This window comes from Vidua chalybeata, chromosome 3, assembly GCF_026979565.1.
Source record: "Vidua chalybeata isolate OUT-0048 chromosome 3, bVidCha1 merged haplotype, whole genome shotgun sequence".
NCBI classification, from domain to species: domain Eukaryota; kingdom Metazoa; phylum Chordata; class Aves; order Passeriformes; family Viduidae; genus Vidua; species Vidua chalybeata.
The window spans coordinates 102,304,970-102,331,751 of record NC_071532.1 but is presented as its reverse complement, the minus strand read 5'-3'; the positions used below and the strand labels follow the sequence as shown (position 1 = coordinate 102,331,751).

Genomic DNA, 26,782 nt, shown 5'->3' with positions numbered 1-26,782 from the left:
GGAGAAAAAGATCAAACCCAAGCACAGATGCTGTAATAAACTGGACTCTGATTTGTAAAAAATAAAGCTTACCATGCAGAATAGTCACTGCTCACACAATTTGTTGATTACACACACTAACAGTGGAAGGGAAAATAACAACTACATGTTCTTGGTTGCACAATGAGGGATAGCTCACTGACATCAGTAAGCCTTCTTGCCAGCAAGATTCTCTTATATGCAAGAGGAAGATATCTTTTAAAGACTAAGCCAATGAGAGGAGGAAATCCTTTAAGAGTTAAAAAACTGTCTCACAAGACCAGACAATCAATTATTTCTTCTTAATTTAGTAATGGTTGGTTCTCCAGAGGAATTCAAGACTGTTTTGGCAGCTGAAACCACCTCAGCTTTTGGACTCTTTCCTCCAACCTGTCTGTTACCAGAACTCTGACTTCTCCTTGTAGTTGTAGATGGCTCCCATTTCACCAGTGGACTATTTTAGCAGGAGGCTGCTTCTATTTTCTCTGTAGGTGAAATAGCATTGCCAGATTCACAGCACTGTTCCTCACTCCTTCAACACAGAAGAGTAATTTGCAAGGACACTTTTAGGTGGCAGCTTGAAGAGGATAGGAATAAAGGCTACCTGCCCTTTCTGGATCTGCCCTATGGTCCCAGCTCCAAAAGCTGCTGGTTCAGGGGTGACAACATAACCCCTGTGTCCCGAGGAGTCCCAGATGGGGGTCATGGTGAGCACAAATTCTGCCAGCACAGCCATTGGCAAAGACAACTTCCCACTGTCAGAACAGGTGAAATAGAGGCTCTGCTCTCATCCAAAATCAGGGGGATTAATGGATTCATTCTCTTGGATAGTTAACCTAAGGACACAGTTCCTCAATTCCAACAGTACTATTGGAAAGAATGATTAGTTGTTGCCTTGAGTGATATCATCCAGATGTGTTTTTAATAGAATCATAGAATCATTTAGGTTGGGAGAAACCCTTAAGATCATGACAAGTCTAACTATTAACTTGACTCCACAAGACCATGACTAAATCACTTCTCTAAGCACCACGTCTACATGACCTTTTTTGGCTCTTTTTTTTTTTTTTTTTTTTTTTTTTTTTAATTTGCTTACAAGTATTTTATTTGTGACCCGTGATCCTATTTCAACTTCTCCCTGGGTACATTAGCTCAGATTCCTTCAGTTAAGTTAAAACATATGACTGCAGGTGAGATCATTCATTGGAAGTGTTAGCATGAGGAATAATCAAAATATTTAGAGGTTTCTTTTTTTTCCCATGGTTTTTCTCCACTGGTGCTGATGACACAATCTCTTTATTCCAAGCATTTCAGGTTGGCACATTCAGGTGCTGCCATTCAAGAAGTAATATGGTCCTCCCTTATGAATCAAAATACATATGAGAAAAGAAAAAGGTAGCCATGCTCTATGAGATAGCAACTACTGCTCTGAGAACAGCAGTAAGATTTTCAAATGAGATAGCCATTGCCTCTCCTAAAGCTTTAAACATATCCTTAGGGGAAAAAAAAGTTAAGGCTAAGAATACATTGCCTTTCAAAACAGCATTAACATAATATAGTAAAAAAAAAAAATAAAGTATTGTGAGGCACAGAAACCCAGAAAATCCAGTCAAAGACCCCATATGGATGTTAAAGTGAGCAGTTGAAAGTCTGGGATTATCTGACGTGTACGTGTTTCTCAAAGTTTCTCTGCACTCAGTAGAAATATTCTTGTTCTTGGTGATTCTAGGGAGAATTTTTATTTCTTTTCAATAACTTTTCTGTAAGAAATTCAGGAGACACTAATTTCAGTCTGGTGAAGGTCTTTGCTAGATTTTTTGGAAAGTCAAGGAAATGGTATTAACAAGATTATCTTTACACAGATGTTCACCTACCCCATCAGAAATCCCTAAGAGATAAGGAAAGAATACACAGTGTTGACTCTTCCCCAGCACACTGTAAATAGTAATAGATACATTTCAGACTTCATGCTAGTGATACTAGACAGGGGAAGTACAGCTAAATTGGACAGTTACCTGAGCGTTAAAGAAAAAAATTTTGTTCAGTCAGACTGAACTATTGATATAATCTGAATTTTTTGTATGTCTATTTTCCATGCCATTTGCCATTTCTCCCTAAAAATGCAGTTTTATTATAAAAAGATAAAATAATCCTATTTTTTTTGGAATTATGTTAAAAATCCAGTTGTCTGTTCTCACTGTGCACAGCTATAAATGTGTATATTTTTTACTTCTGCATAGAATTTTGTTTCAATGTTTTTCACATTGAAACATTTTGCCCCAAATGTCACAACAGTTTTGTTGCCTCATTTCAACAGTTAGTAAAGCAGTGTGTACCAAAGTACTAACAATACATATGAAAATGCTTTGTCTCTTACAACAGTTTTCCTAAGGGATTGCATGTATATAAGTTGGTTTCTAGATAACCAAGGGAATTAAAGAATAAGGAATTGATTGCATAAACTGTCTGGTTAAAATGACATTTTATGATGTCATATTGTCATCAAACTCTGTCTTGAAGTGCAGGAAAGTGTAACCATTTTCTAGGAAACTTCCCTTAAATGCTTTAATAAAGATTAATAAAATTTTAAAAGTTAAATGTCATATAGTGTTATTCTAGGGGAGGAAATGTCTTAAGGAATTATAAAATGCCTTCAAAACTAGAGAAACATGAACAAATTTTAGAGGAGAATAAAGAACTTCTGCTTCTGTTGAACATAATGAATATCTGTCACTTTCACTGTCCAAACAGTTTGAACTTGCTCACTGAAAATTTTCTCAATCCTACAAAATTTGTCTTCCTGCTGTTAACACCATGCCAACACTGCTGCAGAATTCATTTAGCTGTCCCGTCAGCTGGACTGCAGCCTTCATGGTACCTCTTTCTTCACTCTACCAAGGCACAAATGCAGACTGGGTCCTCACTCCAAGCGGTGGATGTTGCATGTTACCAATTACAGTTCCGTAGCAAGCAGCATTTCCCACTGCAGGGTGGTTCCTCCTTTTCAAATGTCTCCTTGAAGTCTGTCTGTTGTTACCCAAGGCTTGCCAATTAGGCAGCTAGCATTTGGGTTGTGACTTCTGGGGCTCTTGGTGTTGTTTCACTGTTCACATTTATTCTCATGGTCCGTTCCCCTCTGTGCACTGCCTCCTCCTCCCCAGTGCAGGCTATTTTGCAGGGTAAAGACCATCTTTATGCCTTGTGTTGGTACAACACTATTGATCATGCACCCTTAGACATAGATGCTAATGCCATTAACTGCAACAGCATTTCTAACATCCAAACAATTTCTCAGAAACAGTCCCACCCAGCTGAGCCAAAGCTGACACCAAAAAGACTGATGGAAAAGAAAGCAAATCAAGCCTTTGAAAAGCACTTGATACTGACTCATTTCTTATCCAAATATAAATACATTTGTCTCTAAAAGAAGCAAAATCACTATGCAAAATACTATCAACCAAACTTGGTTGGAACTAGATGACCTTTAAGATCCCTTCCAACCCAGGCTATTATATGATTTTATGATTTAGAGATACTATATGCATTAAATTGAATTAAATTTTCTTGGTGATGTTCTCCCTATTCCTTACTCCCCATTACCCAACATTGCATATACACCTAACGCTTCTTGGTAAGGTTCAGCAAAGCAAAACCAACCTGACCACAGTGTGTTTTCAAGAACAAATCACCAAAATACAATAAATTGATTGATTTTCTTAACTTTCTCAAATACATTATATAACCCTTATTCACATGTTTCTAGAATGGAATTGTATTCTTCTACATATTTCCAAAACCACATTCCTCACTTGTTATTTTAAGTATATTATACATCTGTGCTTCTATCCATCCTCTTTACAGATCTGGGATTTAACTCCAGGCTTTGGCAGGTAACAGCCCTGTTGCTTAGCAGCAGCTGAGGCACATGTAAATGCAATAATGGAAATTCTCATGGTTTCAAAAGTGGAAAGCCTTTGCATGCTAAAAGCAGATGTTTATAAATCGTCTGGGAGTGAAGTAAGTGGCACCATTTCTTTCCAGCAAAGTACAGTTTTGAATACATATCCAACTGGCCTGACACAAGTAATAGAGATTAAAGCTAAAAATGTAAGAGTCAATATTTAATTATTATTGCTTTTACATATTGATTATTTCAGCATTTTAACCATCATATGATTACCAGTAAAATAGGCCGCTCTTCATTTCATTTAATGGGTGAAATAATAGATTCTCAAAAGTCAACCACAAAACTTTCACCACCTTTATAGAACTGGGATTTCTTATTCTCTAAATCCGTTTTCATTAAGTCTTGTTTTAAAAAGCATTGATCCAAGTGTTAATGTGGATCCAAAGCCAACTGCTTAGCACTCCATCTTTGCTTAAAAAAATACCTGTTTTAATCTGCATTTGACAGATCCATGTGCTCACAGAAACATGCAGATTACAACCTAAGCTTCTTAATTCTACAGTACCAGCAAAAGAAGGGAACCTAAAATGGTCTCCAAACTGAAACAAATTAACTTGAGAATGACCCCTGTCAATGACGAGAACTGTCCCTTTCTACACCTACGTCAGTATTTTCTGCATTGCTGGCATGTAACATGTTGAGGGGTGAGCCCACACTCCTCATGCAATTTATCTAATTTGCATCCATGTTGTCTAAATCTAAAAGACAGATACAAAACATGAAAATCCCTCTATAGTGAAAGGAGAATGCTGCTTCCATAGCATCATTAATTTCTTTCAAAAATAAAGGTTTATGATCAGATTAATTCCTTTGAGAACTGTCCTTTGGTCCAGCAGCTATTAAAGAAACAGAGGTGGTTCTGCATAAGGCAGACAAAATAAATAATCCTGTGGAACTACCTCTGTCTTTCCACTGACTCTAGTGCAGCCCAAAAAAGCAAACTAGCCTTCAGATGGCAAAATTAATCCCAACCCTTGATTCTGTGCTGAAGCTCAATGGTAGAGATGAGGGTGACTAAATAACCAATGGTCTGCTGGAGAATGCCCTGGATTTTAAATGACTGACTCTGCATATCATCCCCAGAGGTGCAAGAGATCATCTGAAAATTAATTTATGTCTACTTCCACCTCCAACCTAGACTGATTCTTACAGTGTGTAAAACAGTTATTTTGATACAAAGACCTTGTTCAGGACTTCTTAGATCTAAAGATAATTAAAAACCTCATATTTTGCTCTACAGTGCCATATTCCCTGAGTTCTAGCTCCATTTGTTGTTTATGCATTGCATATTTATATATGGCACAAGATTGTTTTTCTTCACTGAACTCTGTGCAGGGAAAGGATGAAATAACAGATTTTCCTACTCTAAATATTTGACAAAAGATTTTATTTATTTCAACAGAATGCTATTTATTCATGATTTTTCCCCCTTCTAAGTATGATGGTTTGTCAGCTTGTGACACTCATTTTCTATTTATTTTCATCAGCTGTGTCTCTGGCTCCCATGAGAACACTTTAATTTTGTTGCATGGCCCAGAAATATGATAATCAACAAATATTTCTAGGCCAAATCCATTGTCACAGTGTCAGCAGGCTCATGTGAAATAGTGATGCAATTAAACACTGATTTGCCACTCCATCTCCCAGCAAGACAGATATAAAATACAGTTTGGTTTACATAGATCTTGTTAAATTATCTCCTTTAAAAACCTTATGAAAGATAATTGGTTATACTGAAGAACTGAAACAGGAAAAATGCTTAATACTTTAACGGTGTTTTGCATTTTACTGCTGTACAAACATTAACTAATTAAGCCTCACAATACCCAAGTGAGGAATGGAAGGAAGCATTATTATGGTTATATATTATAATTATACTGTCTCATTTAGAATTTCCTGGGTTTTAACTTTTAAAGTAATTATTGTAATTATCACAAAACTAATAAAAAGTCAGAAACAATCTTTTTTTCCTAGCATGAATATGCTCTAAGCTAAGCAAAGAAATAGTTTACAAATACCTAAAAGCACACTTTTTTCCAAGTATCTCAGCTTTTGCTTTCCCTTTGTCCATCTGAGTCCACAGAATTTGATTGTGTTTCCACCAAAGGGGAAGAAACTCTTTTCAATGACTACAGTGGATACTTGAATTTAACAACAACAAATATATAAAGAATGTGCGAAATAGGATTATCTCAGGGATTTTTACCATTTGCTAAGAAAGTATTATGATATCTTGATATAAAATATGCTTATATGTTCCAAACAACATTATAAAATCTATATGATATTTTGCAATTGGGATAAAATGTTATTATTATTATTATTATTATTATTATTATTATTATTATTATTATTATTAATTATTATTATTATTATTATTATTATTATTATTATGCAAAATTGCTTTTCTCTCAAATACCTCTTACAAAGGCCTGGGTTCCTCTTCCCAGTTCTAGACATCTAACAGCTCACTGGAACCCTTTAGATACAGGTAGATAGGTTCTTTTCAAGAATGATTTCTGCCATGTCCCTCATACATCTATCCTGCAATGAGATAATTTCCCACTGAAATGCCTTTGCTCTCCACAAGTAGCCAAGTCCCATGCATTTCTCCTATAATACTGGAATTTTCAAGGTCTACAGGGACAAAATCCACTTTATTAGCTATATTAAATTGTCATACAACATTTGAATGTTCAATTGGCTCCATCACAAATATCTAGTCACTGCAAATTCTTAGAAGTCAACCACAGCTTGATTATCCTCTGGGAGAATCTTCCTTATAAGGCCATAAGGAACCAAATGATAATTTGGAAAAGGATCTGAAGTATTTCTATTTAGCTGGAAAGGTAGTTTCCTTCTTCTTTTTTAATTAGGAGGGGGAAACCTAATAATAATAATGTTTGTAGAGTGGATTGAGCAGAAGAGAAGAAAAAGAAGTCTAATGAACCCAAAATAGACACAGTAGTCTTTTGTTGGCAAGTGCTGGAAAAATAAAAAAAAAAAACAAATCAAGATCTGATAATATATCAAGCAGGTCAGGCTGAGACTAACAGAAGACACAACAGAAGGATGGGATACCATCCAGAGGGACCTGGACAAACTTGAGAAATGGGCCCAAAAGAACCTCATGAAGTTTCTTAAGGTCAAGTGCAAGGTGTTACACATGGGTTGAAGCAATCCTAGAAATGAACACAGACTGGGGGCAGAGCTCACTGAGAGCAGCCCTGCAGAGAAGAACTCGGGGGTTCTCGTGAGTGAAAAGCTGAACATCAGCACACAGCCCAGAAAGCCAGTTGTGTCCTGGGCTGCATCCAGAGCCCCGTGGGCAGCAGGGCAGGGAGGGGATTCTGCCCCTCTGCTCTGCTCTCACAAGACCCCACCTGCAGGGCTGCATCCAGCTCTGGGGTCCCCAGCACAGGAAGGATGTGGACCTGTTAACAGCAAGTCCAGAGGAGGCAACAAAGGTGCTCAGACTGCTGGAGCTCATCTCCTGTGGAGACAGGCAGAGAGAATTGAAGTTGTTCAGACTGGAGAAGAGAGAGAAGGAGCTGGGGAGAACTTATAACAGCCTTTCAGTACCTTAAAGGAGGCTTATAACAAGGAGGGAGAAGGACTTTTTATATGGGCAGACTGTAACAGGACAGGGACAATCAATGATTTTAAACTTAAAAAAGACAGATTTAGATTAGATGTTAGGAAGAAATTCTTTATCATGAGGGTGGTGAGGCACTGGCACAGGTTATCCAGAGAAACTGTGGATGTCTCATCCCTGGAAATGTTCAAGGCCAGGTTGGATGAGGCTTTGAGCAAGTTGATGTAGTGAATGGCATCCCTGCCCATGGCAGGAAGGCTGGAACTGGATGATCTTTAAGATTCCTTCCAACCCAACCAATGCTATGATTCTATGATTCTAATATATTAATATTATATTAATTAGTGTTCCCATCTTGCAATCTAGAAACCAACCATAGCTCTACTCAGGATGGGGATGGTGCTCAGCTCATTTGCCTGCTAGAAAAGGAAACTGTCATCAAATACCATTGTGAGGGGTTTTCTGTAATGTAAGTCTTTTTCTGCGTCAAGTTGCCAATACAATCCTTGTGCTAGTTATAGATAGTATTTTAACTGCACTTTCCTCATGACACTAGAAAGACCATCTGGCTAAACAGATGTGGTAATCTGATTTGTTTGACCAATGAACTGAAAAAACCCACAATGGCTTGACTGGGAGTTCCCAGGAGTGCCCAATCCAGCATCTTCTCTGTGCTTCCAGATATTATGTTTATCACTTCAGGAACAGCTTGGCAATGGCGTATTTGCTTGTGGGAGTTACCAAGAGAGAAGGAATTTCCATACAAGAGACAAAAAGTGACCATATTTTCATCACAAAAAAAAAAAAAAATTAGCCATAGGGCCATCTGTCATTCTTTTGCAGGGTTTCATATGTTATAAAACAAGAAACTGGAAAAATGCAAGCCAGACCTTGGTCCCTCAGAAGGTGTCAAATCTCCCATGGATTTGAACAGCACCACTGGCTATTTCATCTGTTTATTTACAACCTTATCTAAAGGCTGCAAGTGCAGGTCTTCTCACAACCATGTGTTTTATTATAAATGTACAATCATAAATATGGAATGGCTTGTCTAGATAATGTCCCTCTGTCAACATAATCTTCATCATCTCTCTTAATTTTTAAATCCCTTAGGTTTATAAAAATAAATGTAATTTTAAGTCTTCCAAAGTCTACAGCAGGTTTGCACTTACTCAACCTCAATTTCTTCTCTTTTAAATTTACTTTCATTTCTCAAGCCTGTACTATTTGATACCACCATGTATATAACTTTCATTACTGCCAAATAAGTTAAAAAAAATTAAAAATTGCAAAGAATGACCCCCACCCAATCTCTGTTTTTATAAATTAGAAATGTTTATGTTTAAAGACTAAAAGGAAGGCACTTCAAAAATCTTTCTGGACACATTTCATTTTAGTTCAGGTAATAGAATCTGGATAGTTGCTTTTCTCAAGTGTTTCTCAGCACTGTTAACAATGAATAACAAACACTTAATTATGCCCATTCATTATGCTTTGCTATGCAGCATCTTGCCAGACAGAGCTTGTAGACTTTTATTTTAGAGAAGTTTCCAGATATAAGGTTCTTCTTTGCATAAAGGATTGGGCTGGCTTTCTGATATTGGACTGCCCTTGTCTTGAGGGAAGGAGAGTGACAAATGAAAATAAAATGACCAAGCCCCAATCATAGGCTGAATGAGCACGACTAACAGCAAGTTTCTCATTACCCTGAAGTCACAAGGCCAAGTTTGCAGAAATTCAAAAGCTGGAGGAGAAAAGGACAGAGGTACAGACATTCCATCAGGCTTCACCACTCATCTAGCTAGTGCCCTAGGGAAGAAGGATTATGAGCTAGCTGGGAAGAAAAGAAGAGCACATTATAGTTAAGAAGAAGGTGGGGATGTATCTAAAGATTCCGCATGCCTGACAGCCAGGATTGTACAGGAGTTTGTACATGCCAAGGCTGCATCTTCTGGTGCACTCCAAGAAGAAGGAGGGTACTTGCTCCTTTAAGAGGAAAACATTTACTTTTTCATTATATTGCATTTTGTCAATTTAGGATAGCAAGATAGTAAGAATTGAGGCCTTAATGCAATAAATGAGTTCTGGCAATTTAAAAAAGCACATTTTTAATCCATCATGGACTATATTAATGGAATTATCCTCACTTTGGGCAAAATCTTACCCTCCACCATAATGCTTCCACTGCACTGCAGATGTGAGGTGCACTGTTACCACTCCCTTTGGTTATACAGGAACTGATCTACACAGTAACTAGGGACTGCATTTCTTGTAAAGAGTTTCTTTCTCCCTTTGTTTTCCTTTTGGCTCCAAGACATCCTGTCTGCATAGCAACACGATTTCAGCTGTCCCTTGACCCAGCTATTGCACAAACATGCTGGCAATAAAACCCGTGAGGCTTCTTCAGCCAGGGAGCTATGTGAACTCACTCACACCACCCAGACACAGGACTAGCATGGGATTTTTTTTTATATCGTGTCTGCACAAATGGGAAGGAGAAAAGTACAAGGCATTCTGGCCCACTGATGTACTTTGCAGTGACATAGGCCACTCCATGGAAATCAGTCGTCCTTTTAGGACTACATACTGGTTTTCATAACATTATATGTAGAACAATATTTCTATGAATCTGGAAACATAAATATAGCCCAAAGTACTCTGGCAGCATGTAAGATGCACATGCACAAGCCCAGAATAGATGAGAGCAAAGAAAATGATTGAGATGAACAGTCACGTGCAAATAAAAACACTGGGTACATGTATAGAAAATGGAAACAAATAACTGAAAACTGCCTGAAGGCGAGTACTACTGGTGATAATCCAGGGATAATGTTTTTGTAGGGATTAACTGTTCTGGAGCACTTTTCCCATGTGTAAAGCACAACACACTTTTTATTCTGATAGGTTGATTTGGCAGTCTCTTTATTTCTATCAAAAACTATTTATTGTGCCTGTGCAGAAAAAAATTTCCAGCCTTGGACAGCCAGAATACAGTTTTTTTTTCTCTCTCACTGACAATTGCCTTCTGGATAGAGCTCAAGAGCTAATTTCCCACAGATAGTCCACTTCTATAGAATTATTAGACACTTGTGTGCCAAACTAATAATTTTGAATCTTGCATTTTTAATAAATTTGGCTACAAGTTAATGCAATTTTCATACTGAATGTGTTCAATACATTCTTTGGAAACAGATTTCGTTTTTTTGGCAAAATGACATTATTCTTACAGAGAAGTAACAAAGAGGTACATCACTTTAAAAGAAACTGCTGGGCACAAAGACCAGCATTTACTTTTTGTTAGCAGTATTTTTTACTCAGTTTTATTGCTGTGGACCTGATAGTGATTTTCTGTATGAGAAACTAAATTTTCTGAGAATGAAAATATGCTTTCCTTTCAGGTTGTTCCAGAGCATGTGCTCTTTCTCATGATTTTTTGTGTTTCAAAAATACCCCAGGGTAGTAGATACAGGAAGCAGAAATATCCTTATTCCTACAATCCTTGGCTGTACATTAGAATAACACAAGAACTTATGTCTCTGTGAAAATAACCTCAGGTCCATTAAACACCATTTTTGTACTATACAGAAAAGCTCCTGGGGAAAAGAATCTTTAAAACAAATGAGTGGATAGACTAACACACCATAGGGGCTAATTTGTGGCACTGAGCAAGCAATTCTAACACAAGGTCATTAATTTTTTGGGTTTCCCTTGTCATATACTGTGCATTTAATTGTGGCAAGAGCTAATCAACAGATAAATAATTGCTTCTTCAAGCCAGGACTAATATAGCACCTTTACAATTAACCATGATTATTACTATTATAAACTGCAATTTTCAGCATTGTGTTCTATACTTTAGCCACAGTTTTCTTGCTGAGTTTTAAGAACCACAATATAGATCTCAGAAAGTGCACCTTTCTCAGTGTAGGTGTTATCTGAAGTATTATTTGTTTTAAAAAAACACAGTGAAACAAACAAATGTCAAGTATGGAAATTATATTTTACAATAAATAAATATCTAAAATATTTATATTAAAATATTGGGAAGTTTGACTTCTAAGAGAAATAGAGTGTTAAGATATCCCTTGTTCTGTACAAATGTGCAACAGAAGAGACGAGATGAAAAACAATTGTGCATGAGATAAAAACTAATGATGCTCAGCTGTATCCTTCTATAGCTCTAGATGTACTACAACTGTCTCCCTCCAAGAAAACTGTGGGATTTGGTCATCATTAAGCAACTGTGAGCTCAAAAGTGATTGCCACCTAAATCACTTGTCCTAATCAAGAAGCTTAATGTGTGTCTACAGTGTTTGTACTGAGTGTACCAACGCACATGTAATATATGACTAAATGTGCTGAAGATGCTTTGTACAGAAATGTAGAAATTGGACCCTGAGGAAAGATGTATTTTCCTCCTGAATGAAATTAGCATTGTTAATTGAGCACAGGGGACAGCACCTGATGTGCCAAGGTGTGGGTGAGAGGGTAAGTGGGAAGCAGAAGGTAGATGGGAAGCAGTGATTTCACAACTCTATCCTTTCCTGCTTGGGCTAGGGCGTGTGTGTGAGGATAGAAAGGTTCAGAAAGAAGCTAGGGACATCTGCATTTCACCAGGACAACATTCAAAGAGCATCACCTTCCAGAGACCAGCATTTAGCAGCTGGATGAAAAGCAGATGCATGGAGTTTATTCTGGTGGAAACAGATCCATGCTAGGAGGAAGTACATTGCCTAAATTCATCTGCATGCCTCTGATGTCCTGTGAGGCTTTCACAACACAATTTTCTGTTTTAGCTGATCCATTCTTAAACAACTCCATCATTTCAGTTAAATGTTTTAAGCTATAATTATATCACTAACACATAAAATCAGGGAACAATTGCTACATTAATAAACAACAACACAATTAAAGTTTTTTCAGAACCAAAAAGGTATTTAGAAGAGGGACACAGGTACAGCCAACATGGACATTAGCAGTACAAGCTGGAGCCGGCAAACACAAAAACAAATTCAAGGACTGCTCCTTTTGATCAATCCCTGTGTATCTGGTATTAGCACCAGGTTCCTGTGGTTCACAGGAACCACATTGCCAAAATTCATGTATCTTGGAATAGGGCTTCATGCATCTCCTACCTTGATGGGTTTGACAAGGAGGAGCAAATTTGAGGATATCTGTCAAAGAAAGCTGTAGAGTCATAAGTATGCTTAGAGGTGTGTAATATCCTAATAAGGGATTACAGCAATCTTAGGGTATATTCTACCAAACTAAAGAGGACCTTTAGAGGCATCTAGAAATAACTTCAGAATTGAAGATACTTCTTCTGAAAGCTGCTGACAAAGTCTACATAGAATTTTATTTCAATTAATGACGTAGGAATTTTTAATTCCTTTTTTTGTTAACACGGAAATAATCCCCAATTGATATTATTCACTTTGAGGTGAACTGCAGTATTGATTGACACTTTTGTATATCCTGCTCTTTCTCTGGACTACAGGAGGATTTTATTTAAAGCTGAATGTTCAATTCTGGGCTATTCATGCAATCGGAGAGCCAACCTTCACATCTTCTTAACCTAGTGGATTTCACATCACGTTTTTCTGAGAATGTTTCATACGTATTTTAGTAAAATGGCAAAATCTCCTTCTAATTTTCCTTCTGTTGATTACTTTATCTTCCAAACTCTATGTTTTTCTCATTTTGTTTTGTTTGTGATTGAATATAAAATTACGATAGTTATCTAATTCTCATGCCAGGTAGCAGTAAGTCATCTCAAGTTGGCAATCATTAGGTTTGTCAGTGCAATTAGTCTATTCCTATGAGTCTTAATTAAACATAAAAAGATGGAAATTTACTCTCATTGAAGAAAAAAAAGTTGATATCCCAAGGTACTAGAAGTGTTCAAACTATGAGTAGTAGAAATCTGACAGGAATGTCAACTAATGTCTACATGATAATAAAAACTGTGTTTGATTTGATAACTAACCAAGCTCCCAAATGCTTTTCCATTCCACAGTACTCTGAAAAAGCACTTGTTTCATTAGCTGCATAGCTGTAGCTTCCCACAGCAGCATGTGTTGCAGTGGTAACAGTGATTTGCCATCTCAGCACACCACAAGCAGATGGAGCGGGCTGACACAGGCAATGCCTGGCTGTGAGCGCCATGGTTCACTCTAACGAGTCCCCTTTAAGTTTTGAGATTTTTCACACCTAGCTACAGTGACTCACTCCATCAAGTGTGTTTTAGTATAGTAAATTAACTTGCTGCAGGACTGATGAGCTTCCTCGGAGGAGAGAGGGAGGAGAAGGTGAGGCAGGGAGTCAGAGACAACGCAGCGAGGTGAAGGGCTGTGGTTCAGAGTACCAAGTTCCTGCCCATACCTTTTGAAATAAGAATGCTGTTTTCAGCTCCAGGCCTTGTGCACAAGCAAGATATTGAATGCACACTTTAATACTAGAGGAAAGCACTTTAATGTTTAAAAGTAAAAAAATTTAAATCACAGTAATTCACTCCAGTGCGGAAATTAAGTACCCTGGTTTAATGCATCCGTCAGGGACCCTGTAATACTAAACAGCTTTTTTATATATATTAAACAAATGTTTATAGCTTAAGAAATGTGACAAGAAGTCACTGAAAGACCCTATTCACTTTGTCTCATGTAACAAAAACACATGCTTAGTAGCCTTCAGAATAAGGCTAGAATCATCCTAAAAGGATGATCTGCATTTCAAAATCCAGGTCACTGAAGACCTAAAATACAGGTTTCCACTAAGACATGGTCACACTTTAACTACAAGTCCCAGAAACCAGTGTAGATCTCAACTAGATATTTGATTAACATCTGGCCAGAAGTGCCATACTGTTATGTATATGTATAACTCCAGGAAGGCATTGCTAAGCCATTCTGTAGGAAAAAAGAACAAACCCTCACTCCAAAGAAATGAAGTAAAGGACATTTATATTTTGACCCATGAAGTAATTGCAATCCTGACTTTGCTAGACATCAAGCAAATGGTTTAACATTTTAGTATTTCAACTGTTCATACATAATATAGAGATTTTACGTGCTTCATTCATGACAATTTTATTTGATTGCAAGAGAAGGGAAGATCTCTGAAGAAGTACAATCAATATTACCTCTCTTTCTTTCTCTCTCCTGCACATACTCAAGGATTTTCACTGTTTTTGTGAATACTATTCCTTGTGATCACAAGGAAAGCACTGAGGTGGGATGAAGGGAGGTAGGAAGCAGAAGTTTCAGGATGACAAAAGTCTGAAACATTTGACTTTTGCAACAGATTGTGTAGAGGTTGTGAATCACTGATCAGTCCTGATAGCTGTTGTGAGGACTATGTAACAATGGTAAAATAAGCATTGCTACTGCAACTATTAGATCTGAACATGATAACAGCTATGGGATGTGATGCCGACAGTTCACTGTTTTTTTTTTCTTTGAGCTCTTTCATTCTTAGTGTTAGCAATGGCTCTTTCCACCCAAGCTGCAGTGCTCCTTTATTACCCTTCAGATAACCTTATTAATGAATTCAGTATTTTGCTTCAGAAATAATCACAGTATCCCAAATTCATTGTTTTGATTTCTCAGAGGAATAAAACATAGATCAAAGGTGAGCTGCAAATGAAGAAGGTCTCTTATAAAAATGCATGACAGTTTTGGGAACTGGTGAACTTCCTTCAAAATAAAAGATCAAGTGAAAGTAATTTGCATGTTATTGTTGGAAAATTTACCCAGCTTGCATTCTTTTATCAGGCTATGGTGGAAACTGGGGCATGCATGTAAATGGTGATATTTTTAAGTATTCCAGGCTGGATCATCTTGTCCTGTCTCTATGTACTCTCTTCAATGCATTGGGAGGCAGTTTTAAATGCCTCCAAGAACCACATATAGCCACAGAATTACAGATATATTCAATACTTGGTAATAATCAGAGGTTTGGACTAAATCTTTGCATTCCCACACATCTGCTGACTCTGAAAGCCCTGAAGATGCCTTTGGACAATTGGACTGCTTTTTGGATTCATGCGACCATGATTCCTGCCTCTTCCAGACAGAGTGTCAGCATATGTTACTGATTTGTTCAAGCATTAGGAATATTCATTCCACTAGCCTGGACACTCCACAAGCTACTGTTCAGAGCAATTAAGATTTAGCTGGTTAGATTTCATCTCTTAAAATTGTCTGACTTCCTCATTTCCCAGATTTAGTCTCCAGAGGAGATTTTCTAGAGGACATGGCCATTAGATGCTCTGCAACAGAAGCGAAAAAAAGAAAAAAAAAATTTTAGCCTTTAAAATTAGCCACTAGCCATACTATTGCAAGAAGAAAAGAACTTGTCCTTCTTTGCCTATGAAACTTTTTTACCAGATTTAGGACCCTTACTTTCACCCCTTTTCTCCCAGATTTAGGTCCATTGCTGCCTTTAAATGACAGCTCCCAGTGTGCACATCTTCACATGTGATGAGAGGAACTCTCCAGACTCTAGATCCAGCTTGCAGGACTGGACACTAATGGTTAATGAAGCTTGCAGCAGACTTCACAGCACTTGGGTCTCACAAAGACAAACAATTTTGGGAGCTCAGTGCAGTGCTAAGCGCTTAAGTAAGGATCAGGAATGAAAACTCCCATTAGCTTCACTGAGATTAGTGTTTCAATCTAAACTGACTCCATTCCACATTGTTAAAGGCTCTTAGTATCCAGTGTTGTGATTTACAGACATATTTTCAGAACTGTTTGCTACCCAGCATGCTGCTCCTCTTCTGCAAATTACTGTTTTCAATTTGCTTTGCAGCTTAAAAGAGAATCCGTGGTTTTTAACTCTGTTTTGTTTTTCAACATGGTTGCTGATTTTTAAAGCTCTGTTTACTAAAGATAGATTTTAAAATCTGTTCCACAAAATGATATTAAGCCCAGACATTATTTTTCCTGGGATAAACACAGAGACAGAAATGCAGCAGAAAGGCACGTTACCAGTATCCTCCCCTTCCCTGAATTGCTCAAAGTCAGCTTCAAAGTTAACACTGCCTTCAGGGGTTGTTTGATTTCAGTTTTATAAGTAAGAAGCATTCTGGCCCTTTGTTTTAAAATTCATGGAGCACAATCTCAGCATCTGTTTGAAATATAAAATAAGCCTTTTATGTGGTTTAGAAGTAGACCTGCATTTTGGCACAGACCTGCTTATTCATGTCTATAAGGAGAAGAAAAAGAATAATGGCAAAAGCAGTTTTGTATGGAAAACATCCAAGCAAAAAGACCATGCCTTTTTTTTTAGCCAAGTCCTGTTTGAAAAACAGTTGCAATCACTTTTGGTTTTAAAGTTATCAGAACCCAGTTTTAATACAGTTTTGGAGCACTGAGAAGATTGCTCATCCTGAAAAGCACTCCCCAGTGATAGTGCTGGGCCACAAGCCCAGTTGCTTTTCAGCACACTGCATTTAGATTCTGCTATATTAATTTTCTTTTCATAGCAACTTTACTGAACCTCTGGTGAAAAAGAGATTTTTTTTTTCCTAATGATTTATAGTAATTGTCTCAGATGTGCAGATTTGTATTAAGTGCTTAAGGAATGCATTAAGAATCTCTACCTCATCAACTGTTTTACTACCCCCCATAAGCAAAGCTTCTACTGAGGCAAATAATGTTATTGTCATTCCTTTCCAGACTTTATCTGCCCATCTAGATATGCACTCCTCCTCACAGAGCCATACTGTGATGTCCACAAACCAGTGCTATTTGTCACTCTATTTGTTTGCATCAAAAATTTCTAAAATAACAGCATTAGTTTTATTATTCCATATCCATTTGAAAAATTCAATAACACTGTAATATTAATAAGTTTAAAGAGTTTTTTTGAGTAATCTTTCTAAATAAATACATATTTTGTTTTCTGTGTTGCAGTTAAATTTAGATGATTCATGCAAGCAAATATCCTGTCATACTGTCCAGGAATACTGCTGGCAAACCAGATGTAATCTTCTGGAAGGTAGCAACAAGGCTAAAATCATTCTGTGGGTAGATAAGTCAATATTTTTTTATAATCTACATTATTTCAAGACATGCTGCAGTTCTACAGCATCACAGGATTGGCGTAATATGCTAAATATATCAATTATATTTGGCATAATATACTTAACATTGGTATAATATACCTTAAAAGTATTCCTGTTATAGGGAGAGCTTAAGTGCTCAAGCACACTCATAAAACCAGCACAGCTCTACCAGTTAAGAGATGATCCCAGGAAACATCAATTTCTGCCAGTACAATTGCATCTATGTTTGGGACATTTGTAAACACAGCTGTGCCATTCTGGAATTCTACTTTTTTACAGCCACTGAAAGCCTGAAATCCAGCTCTAACCTGATATTTTGAGGAGCTCTGTGCCATCTTTAGAAAGATGCTAGTCTGTCTTGAAAGAGGCTGCAAATACACCCACTTAAATTTCAATAGATTTTTGAGATTCTTTTGTTCTACGCATATTAAAATGAAGGACTAAAAATCAATTCCCTTCAAGGCCAGAAATGTGAGATAGAAGCCAAAAAAATGACAAACCATTTGATTCCAGTTAACAAAATAGCATTCTTTTTTTCTTTTTTTTTCCCTTCATTTAAAAGTTGTCTATAAAACTCCAAAACATATCTAAATAATATAGGGGCACTAAATTCACAAAGGAAGTTACTTTATTAATGTTAGCATTATATCATGATCATTCCTAACTCTACTCTTCCCGCTAAAGGACAATTGGTGCTTGTTTCTCTTAGAGCAGAGATATGCTTCTCATGTTCAGTGACCCAGTTCCAAGAAGTATCACAATATAGAAGCCTATTTTCCACTTAATAAACATGCATAATTCCTGTGAATATTAGCAGTGATTATGCACACTTATACACTCTAGGGCATATTCATCTAAACACAGTGAATTCAAAAGATCTGAAGGAAAATGTATTTGGCCCTCTAGACAGCAAGAAACCCTAAAAAATGATAGGAACACTCAAGAGTTTTTTACTGGTATCTTTTATTTTAATGACAGTTTTGTATATTAATTTCTTAGCTTTCTGCCTGCAATGATAATGAAGTTTTATGCAAGATAAAAGAATTAAGGACTTTTTAGGAGAGAAAAAGAAAAATTAAGACAGCGAGTAAGGATTAAGCTTAACAGTTAGGGTATTCTCTTTGAAGAAGGAAATTTTAGGTTTCAGCTTTTCTGATGCTATTTCCTATGGAAAAATAGGTTAATTGGGATATTGCCAGCAGCCCAGAAGGTCACATCTCATCACAGGTAGATAAATGAGAGGGCAAGCAGTGCAGATTCAAACAGAGACATGATAATTCACAGAATGAGTAAAGTTGGAAGACACCACAGCAGATGATCATGCTGCTGCAACCTCTCTGCTCAAGCAGGGTTATCCCAAAGCACATGGCACAGAACTGCATCCAGAGGGTTCTGGAATATCTTTGGTGAGGGAGACTCCCCAGCCTCTCTGGGCACTCTGTTCCAGTGTGTGGTCACTGCACAGTAAGGAATTTCTTCCTCATATTTGGGAGAAACTTCCTGTGCATCACTTTCTGCCTCTTGACTTATTTCTGGGTACCACAGAGCTGAGCCTGGTCTATCTTCTTGACACCTTCCCCTCAGATACTGATAAACATTGATGAGATCCCCTCACAGTTATTTCTTCTTGAATAGGCCCAGCTCCCTTAGCTTTTTTCATAGCAGAGATGCTCCAGTCCCTTCATTATTTTTGTCACCCTCTGCTGGACTCGCTTCAGGAGCTCCATCTCTTGTTCTGAGGAGCCCAGAAATGGACACAACTGTCCAGATGCATCTCACCAGGGTTGAGTAGAGGAGCAGAATGACCTCCCTCGACCTGCTGGCAATGCTGTTCCTCTAATTGATTCAGTTTTCTACAGCTTAAGTAGTACATAAACCACTGTGATAAAGGTAAGGCAATTATATTATTTTTGTCATTTAAGAGAGAAAGCAAAAGGACTCCATTCAGTTGATTTTGCTTTTTCTACTGTTCTAGATAGTTCTCTGCAGTAGGAAGATGCAACTCCCATACCCAGGAGAAACTTAGAATTTAGCACCAGCTCCTGTCCTGAGCAATGCCTTGTGGTTTTGCATGTTCCTTTACAAAATGTTGGCTTGAGTTTTAGCTTCCTCAGAATGCTATCCACAGATTTCTCCTCTCCCATGCTCTGTGCAGACTGTCAGAACAGCTATCTCAGTGTTTCAGTATTTAGGACTCTTTGTGGCTCTGGGCTTGCAGTATATAACCAACTCTTTAATAAACTATTTAAAAAACTGCAGAAGCATTCACTTCATTCAGCGCCACGGAGGGAAACATGAGCCCTAACAGTTTGGCACAGATTTTGTATCCTGAGAAGAATCTATCTACCCATAAATGGACTAGTCTTTTCAATGAACCCATTATATTGCAGAAAATGTTCAATATGCAACAAAATGAAGTATATTTCTGCCTATTAGCTGCTTATTTAAAAGAGGTATTCTAGACTAAATATTTTATAGACACTTCCATTAAAAGTGATGCAAGTATTTTTTCTGTAGAGTCCATTGGTGTAACTGGTATTTATTTTAAACACTGGATGATTTGTATTCATAATGGAAACTTCAATAGCAAATGTTCCCAAGCCAAATTAGAGTAATTCCCCCTTTAGTCAATACAGTCTTCATCTACATCAGTAAACAGCACAGTACAATTGATGCAAAATATGTAGAGTTGGAAGGGTTCATGTTGAGGACCTGACATCCACATCTCACCTGTTCTGGATGTTTCCTTTCAGACCAACTCAAACTCATTAGCAGCAATTAGATACAGTAACACATTAGGTGTGATCCCAGGACACACCTAGTTATGTTTCAAAAAATAAACCAAAAACCCAAGCAGTTTCTATGCCCTAAGATTGTGCACCCCACTTTGTAATTCTGATGGAAGAGAAGTGCAGATAACCAGGAAATTCACTTCAAAGTATTGCTAATATAAAATATTTTGTCTATTTAAGCTGAGGATATTTTCTATTGTGTATCACTAAAAAAAAAAAGGAGTTTCTTTTGCACCTAAGTGAGATGACCAACATCTTTTTATCAACACACATGAAAATGCACCTCACAGCTCTCACAAGCAAAGAAACAATGTCACCTTAAGTCAATGTGAATTGGAAGTGGAGAAAAATCTTGCATTTCTTTTCAAAATATATCGATCTATGGAAATCTTCCTCAATAAAATCCAGTTCAGACAAACAGATAAATGTCATCCCTCCCAAACAGAAGTTTATGTAGAAGAATTACAAATCAATACACGCTTCATGCATTTTCACCCTGAATATATTTTAAGTGAACTGAGATGCTATAAATGTAATAATAATGATTCAGGTCTCCTGCTGGTGACTCCTCCTGGAAAGATCAAATTTTACATCTAGGGGTTTATCTGCAGCCAGAAGATAAACATTCTGGGGTATATAGAATGTCCTACACAGAAGAAGTTGTCACCATGGCCAGCACTCAGACTGTGAGCTCCTCAGAGACATTATTTTACAAGCATTTCTGTGACACAGAGAAGAAAAGCTCTGGATTTACTACAGCTAATCATATTTCTCCTCACAAGATTAGTATTTTGCCCCGTATAGACATTAAATACAGGATGACAATAAACTGGACTAAATATATGGCAGTGTCATTACATAGCAAAAATCAAACCCCACAACTACCAAAGCAAGGGACAGAATCATATTTGATGCCCATGTCTAAAGATACATGAGGCCATAAAACTAAAAGCTGGATATTGCAGCTTAGTAAGATTACAAAGGTGTCTTCAAATTTCAAGAGCAAAATACTGTTTGTAGTCTTCATGTTATTTTTTGCACTACCATCTGTGCAAACATGATATTGAATTTACTCTCTGATGTGTCTTCACAAGTAAAGTATCTTGTGAAATATCTATGAATGCTTCAAACACCTGTTTGAAGGAAGGAAGTCCTGGGAGTTCTGAGTTATTTACAGATGTTTTTCCTCACAGCATACAAAATCATAAAAAAAAATACCAAAACACCACCCCACCAAAAAACAAACCAAAAAAACCCCTAAAAAATCCCCAAAACAAACCCGCAACAACAAAGCCAAAAAAAGCCCCAAACAAACAAACAACAACAACAACAAAAAACCAACAAAACAAAACAAGTCCCAAAAAAACACCTTTACTGTGATTTTCCAAAAAGAAAAAAATCATTTCTGAAGAGTGGACATACTTTATTAAGACTTTTTAAAAGACTGTTTACTTTTCCCAGAAACATGTATGAGAAATGACTGGATGTCTGCTCTTGGATGTGCAGTGATTACTGTTTAAAATGGAACTTACAAATTATCAGTCAATAACAAGCACAACACCTGAGGCTGTACAGAGTCTTTAATCTGAAAATATAATCCATTACAAACTCATTCATTACAAACTCCTATTCTTAAGAATAGGATTGTGAGGCAACATCTTCTTCAGCCATGAATATTAAAATATGAAGACAGAAGCTTATTTGTGTAAGCTGAATTAGAAGTTTATGCTAGAACCATTCAATAGAAAGAAAAAGGGTCTAGGTAATACTTTGCAGAGTGATCTGGTTCAGCGCTGAAGAAATTTAGGAAAGAACTGCAGCGTGCATTTAAGGAAAACGACAGTCCCACTTGTCTGCAAAAATTGCCAGTGTGCTCAGTCTTAACTACTTATTAACTACATTTGAAAGGCTGCTTTATTTTTATTCAGCCTCACATTGTATTTATGAGCTGTTCTGATCCTACAGTTCATCATTGCCATTCAATATTTGTCCTAATTAACATTGCTTTGAGTGTCTGACCTTTAGGTCAACACTCAATTCTGAATTAAAATATAATTATCTTTGTAACATGAATATACATTTCATGCTACCCCCATGTTCCTCTTGTTACAGAATAAATACATAATAAATGTAAAGGAAAGACTGCATTGAACGTAACAAAGTAATGAAAAATAAGAAGAAAATAAGCAGATCAGCCTGCTTTCCCTTCCCAATAAAATGAGAAGAAGTGACAGCTGGGAAAAAATAAAGGCAAGACCTAAAATTTATGGAAGAAATGCTTTGTGAACAGTGCATAATTTATCTGCAGGTCATACTGTCATGAAACTTCACCTCTTTTATATAAATATGTCCAGAAATCACATGGTTTATATTGAACAGGACCATGGCCAACCTTTAAAGGTGAACGACATCACCTTCAAAATTTGAAATTCACGTCATGAATTTCAGAGCACAGAGAATATATTACATTTCTTGTGAATAAATCACAGTCTTTTTCCTAAATTTTTGGTTCTTGTCACTATAGTTACACAAATCACTGGTGTGAAGAGGGTAACACTTCCCACTCATTGCCTCATCTTCACCATTGCTTCTCCAAGGAAAGTTATTCCTCAGTCTAAATGACCAGCAGCTGTGGACCATATGTTTGTTTTACATTACTTTATAACTTTTTCTACAGTCAAATAACTTACTTTTAAGTTAACAAATAACTTAGTAAATAACTTACTTTGACGTAGAGCTGCTGAAACTCCTCAAGGTTCAGTCTACCACTTGGACAGTCCTTTAGAAATCCTTTGTACCACTGTTTTAGCTCATGTTCATTGAACTCCGTGCTCTTCACCAGATCCTCCATCACCTCAGGGGCCAGCTTACTATTTTGTTTCCCCATTTTGCCTTAAGAAGAAATAAATGAATACAATTAGCCAAATGTGAACATTTTAAATTGGAAATTGCCACATAACTTGAACAATTGTTTTGTATTCACTGCTGCTTTCAGTCAAACACAACTTCACTGATTTGCTATGATGATGATGATTTTCCTGACGAACCTATGTTATGCTTGATTATTGGAGGCTGAAAACAGTGAAAAAGGCAGCATTTTTCTTTCATTTAGGAATCTCAAGGCCTGGAGACAGACTGCTCTCATTTGAAACCAAACTGGAAAAATCAATTTAATTCTTACGCATTTGTACATACACATATGTATAAATAGATGTATATTTATATATTTAATGCATAATTGATAAACATTAGATGGTTTACATTTCATCACTGTTTACATTTCATCACCATTAACTCTGAAGATATTCACTGCATTTGTTAAATACATTTTGTATACACTTAAAATATTAAACAGAAATACTAAATTTGCATGTGTGTATGGATAAATACAGTAATTTCAGTACTACTCATGTTGGCCCTTTGGGATACTTTCAGGTGCTTTGACATTTGACCAAAGATGTCCTTTCAGAGAACTTTAGAGAAAAACTCATCATTAACATTTTCCTATTTTGCTACATGACAGATGTCTTTCTGCTACTTTTTAATCAGATGACAGACAGCACTTAACTTGTCCTGTAGAGAACTGCAAAGCAATGAATAATTTCTTTCCAGAGCCCAGCTTTGCATTTCCATTTTTATCTCCAGTTTAGCATCTGTGTCTAATAACTGCACAACACTGCATGCATTGATCTCTAGTCCATATCACCACCCATTCCCAATTTTAATCTATCGCTTTTGGCATCTTCCCCTATTTCAAAGCAGAAGTTTCTTTCTCCTCAGAAGGATATATATTGTTCTGTTCCAACAAATCAATATATTTATATAATTTTCTTTATGGGAACATTCCTTGAGCAGATGCAAAGTTAATAATTCCTCCTGGTCTCTGTGTGTGTTGAACATATCCCCTGGTGCCATAGTGCCAGCAGCACCAGCTCTGTTCCTGAAAGACCTCATGGCCCCTCTCCTTTCTGGCCACGGTCCTCCCTGGTCTAAACTTACTCCATGCTCTAAACTTACTTTGAGGCTCTGCCAAGCTCCTGTTCACAGATTTTGGTAAACTTAGCACAAATATGTGAGAGTTCAATCTTCCTGTTAATTGCCACAGGTAAAACTGTACATGCAGATGTCCAGAAATCAGCTGTTTTGACTAAATGATGGGTGGGCAATTTACGGTATTTAGAGCAACTGCCCCAGCCTTATCTCTGAAGTCCCCATCTTCTCATGTATGACAATGACACAGTTTGGCACATTCTGAATTTAAATCCCATGGAGACTAAAGAATACTAATGCAGTTATTTCTCTAGCTCCCACTCAGTTAGGTTTTACAAGAAACAATGTATTTTTAAAATTTGTTTTATTCTTTATGGGGCATGTTTACTTCCTGTTTTTCTTTTTTATTTACACTCTGTTACCTTTTGAAGTCATAAGGTGCTTTGCTTAGGATCCAGAAAACCCCCAAAGATACTCAGTAGTTACAGTAACTATACTAGGTAGATTCAAAAAGCATTTTTTTTCTCTCTTAATTTAACCAATTGTGCTTTTGCTTGACTATTCACCTGGATTCATATCCCCAGAAGTATTTAACTCAACAATATTTACAGATGAAAAAAAGCATCCTCAATGGGCAAAAATCAGGTGGTTTTGACTGATCACGTTTCTGTTATAGCAGCTTTTTTATCTTCATCCATGTTAGCTTTACAGCCCTTGGACCTGGCACTCCCGAGAGGTGGAACAGAACAGATGTGGTGAATCTCAGCCACATCTGCCAAAGTTGCCTTTGCTGTTCTCAGTGATGGGAACATAATCCACTGTAGAACATCTAGAGTGGGTCTGCATGTGTGGAAGAATACATGAGTAAAGACACACATATCCACACATATCCTATCATCGGAGTCAGAGAAACAAGTCACCAGCTTTTTGCCTCTGTGATCCAGGTCCCTAATTTTGGGCAGCTGCCTGTCACAGGTTGCCCAGTAAGTGCCAAACACCTTTCAGCCATTTCTGATGTACCTCACCATAGAATATCTCCTAGTAAAGGAAATCACAGCTGATATTTTAATAAACACTCTCAGAAACTATTTTATCCACAGAACCAAACCAGTATTTAAGAAAGGTATAATTAGTGATTTCTGGGCTCTGTACTCTTATTTGCTGCTCCAGCACAGCATGGTGCATAATCTGTTGGGGTCTGTTTGGGACAGAATAAGCAAACTGACCGAGCTGGTCACAATGATTTCCTGGAATTAGAAGCACTCATTCTTTCTTCATGTTTTAAAGTTCTTTTCTTAGAGTAATTGAATTACAATCTGCAAGAAAGCTCAAGAGTCTCATATAATTATCAAATATAAACTCAGGCTTTTGGCTCTGGGAAATCCATCTTATTTGGGAATAAAACTCAAATACATAGATTATCTAGTTAATCATATCCTAACATCTTCTAGAGCTTCGTTGAATCTCTTACTATTATTGAAAAAGTACAATTACCCATTAGCAATGAGTATGCTACTGCCAACACATTTAGTTTTCTAAAATGAAAACTATTTTTAATTAACTTACAATCACAGTTTCCCAAACAAGTTTTTTCCTTGTGAAAATCTACAAATATGCCTTAGGAAAAGACAGGAGAGAACAGCTGCACAATCACTAAGATTTCAAGAGGTGGAAAGATCACTCTGCAAGCATTTTTTTGATTAGTAAATTTTATTATTTTCAACTGTAAATTTGTTTCTAAGTGCCATATTTCCAACCATGCAATGTGACAATCCAAGCACTGCTATTCATAATCAGTTGTGTTTTCTGGCAAAAAAATCAAGAAAGCAAAAAAAAAAAAAAAAGGCTTCATGTGGAGGAGAAATTCCTGATAACCAAGGAACCAGGTATGTGGGTGCCACATAGCATCGATACCATGTCAGGTCTGTTCCCAGTGAGATTGCTCTAGCAGGAGAATGCTTATTAACACTAGCAAGGGCAACACAATCAAAATTAGAGATCAAGAAAAATATTAAAACTCTACTGTTATGCAACAAGTAGCAAGAGCAATGAAGGTTGTGTTTAAAAACATATCACTTTTCTGAAACACTTGAAAAGGCTGTCAGCCATCCAGAGAAAATTGCTTTTCAGAAATACTTAGTAAGCTACTCCAGTATTTCATTAAGTAACACCTTAATTGCTGCTTTTACAGGTCCATAGAAAAGTCAGATTATAAAGATGGAATTTTATTGAACAGCCAATCCCCAACAACCAACCTAAGGCAGTCTAGGCTGTGCCAGCAGCAGGTGAGGCACTTTGAGGATGGATCTGCCTGCTCTTTGCTGTGCTGGACCTCAGGGGGAGCCAGACAGATC

At 37.1% G+C, this 26,782-nt stretch overlaps 1 protein-coding gene across 2 annotated transcripts in view; it reads right to left on the bottom strand.

The window, feature by feature from the left end:
• VSNL1 (visinin like 1) overlaps window positions 1-26,782 on the bottom strand; it is an 84,690-nt gene that overhangs the window by 23,045 nt on the left and 34,863 nt on the right. For both annotated transcript variants that reach the window (XM_053938781.1, XM_053938782.1), the window contains exon 2: window positions 23,164-23,330. In XM_053938781.1, coding sequence (XP_053794756.1) covers window positions 23,164-23,325 — 162 coding nt within the window. In that variant the 5' untranslated portion in view covers window positions 23,326-23,330. The remainder of the gene's footprint in view (window positions 1-23,163; window positions 23,331-26,782) is intronic.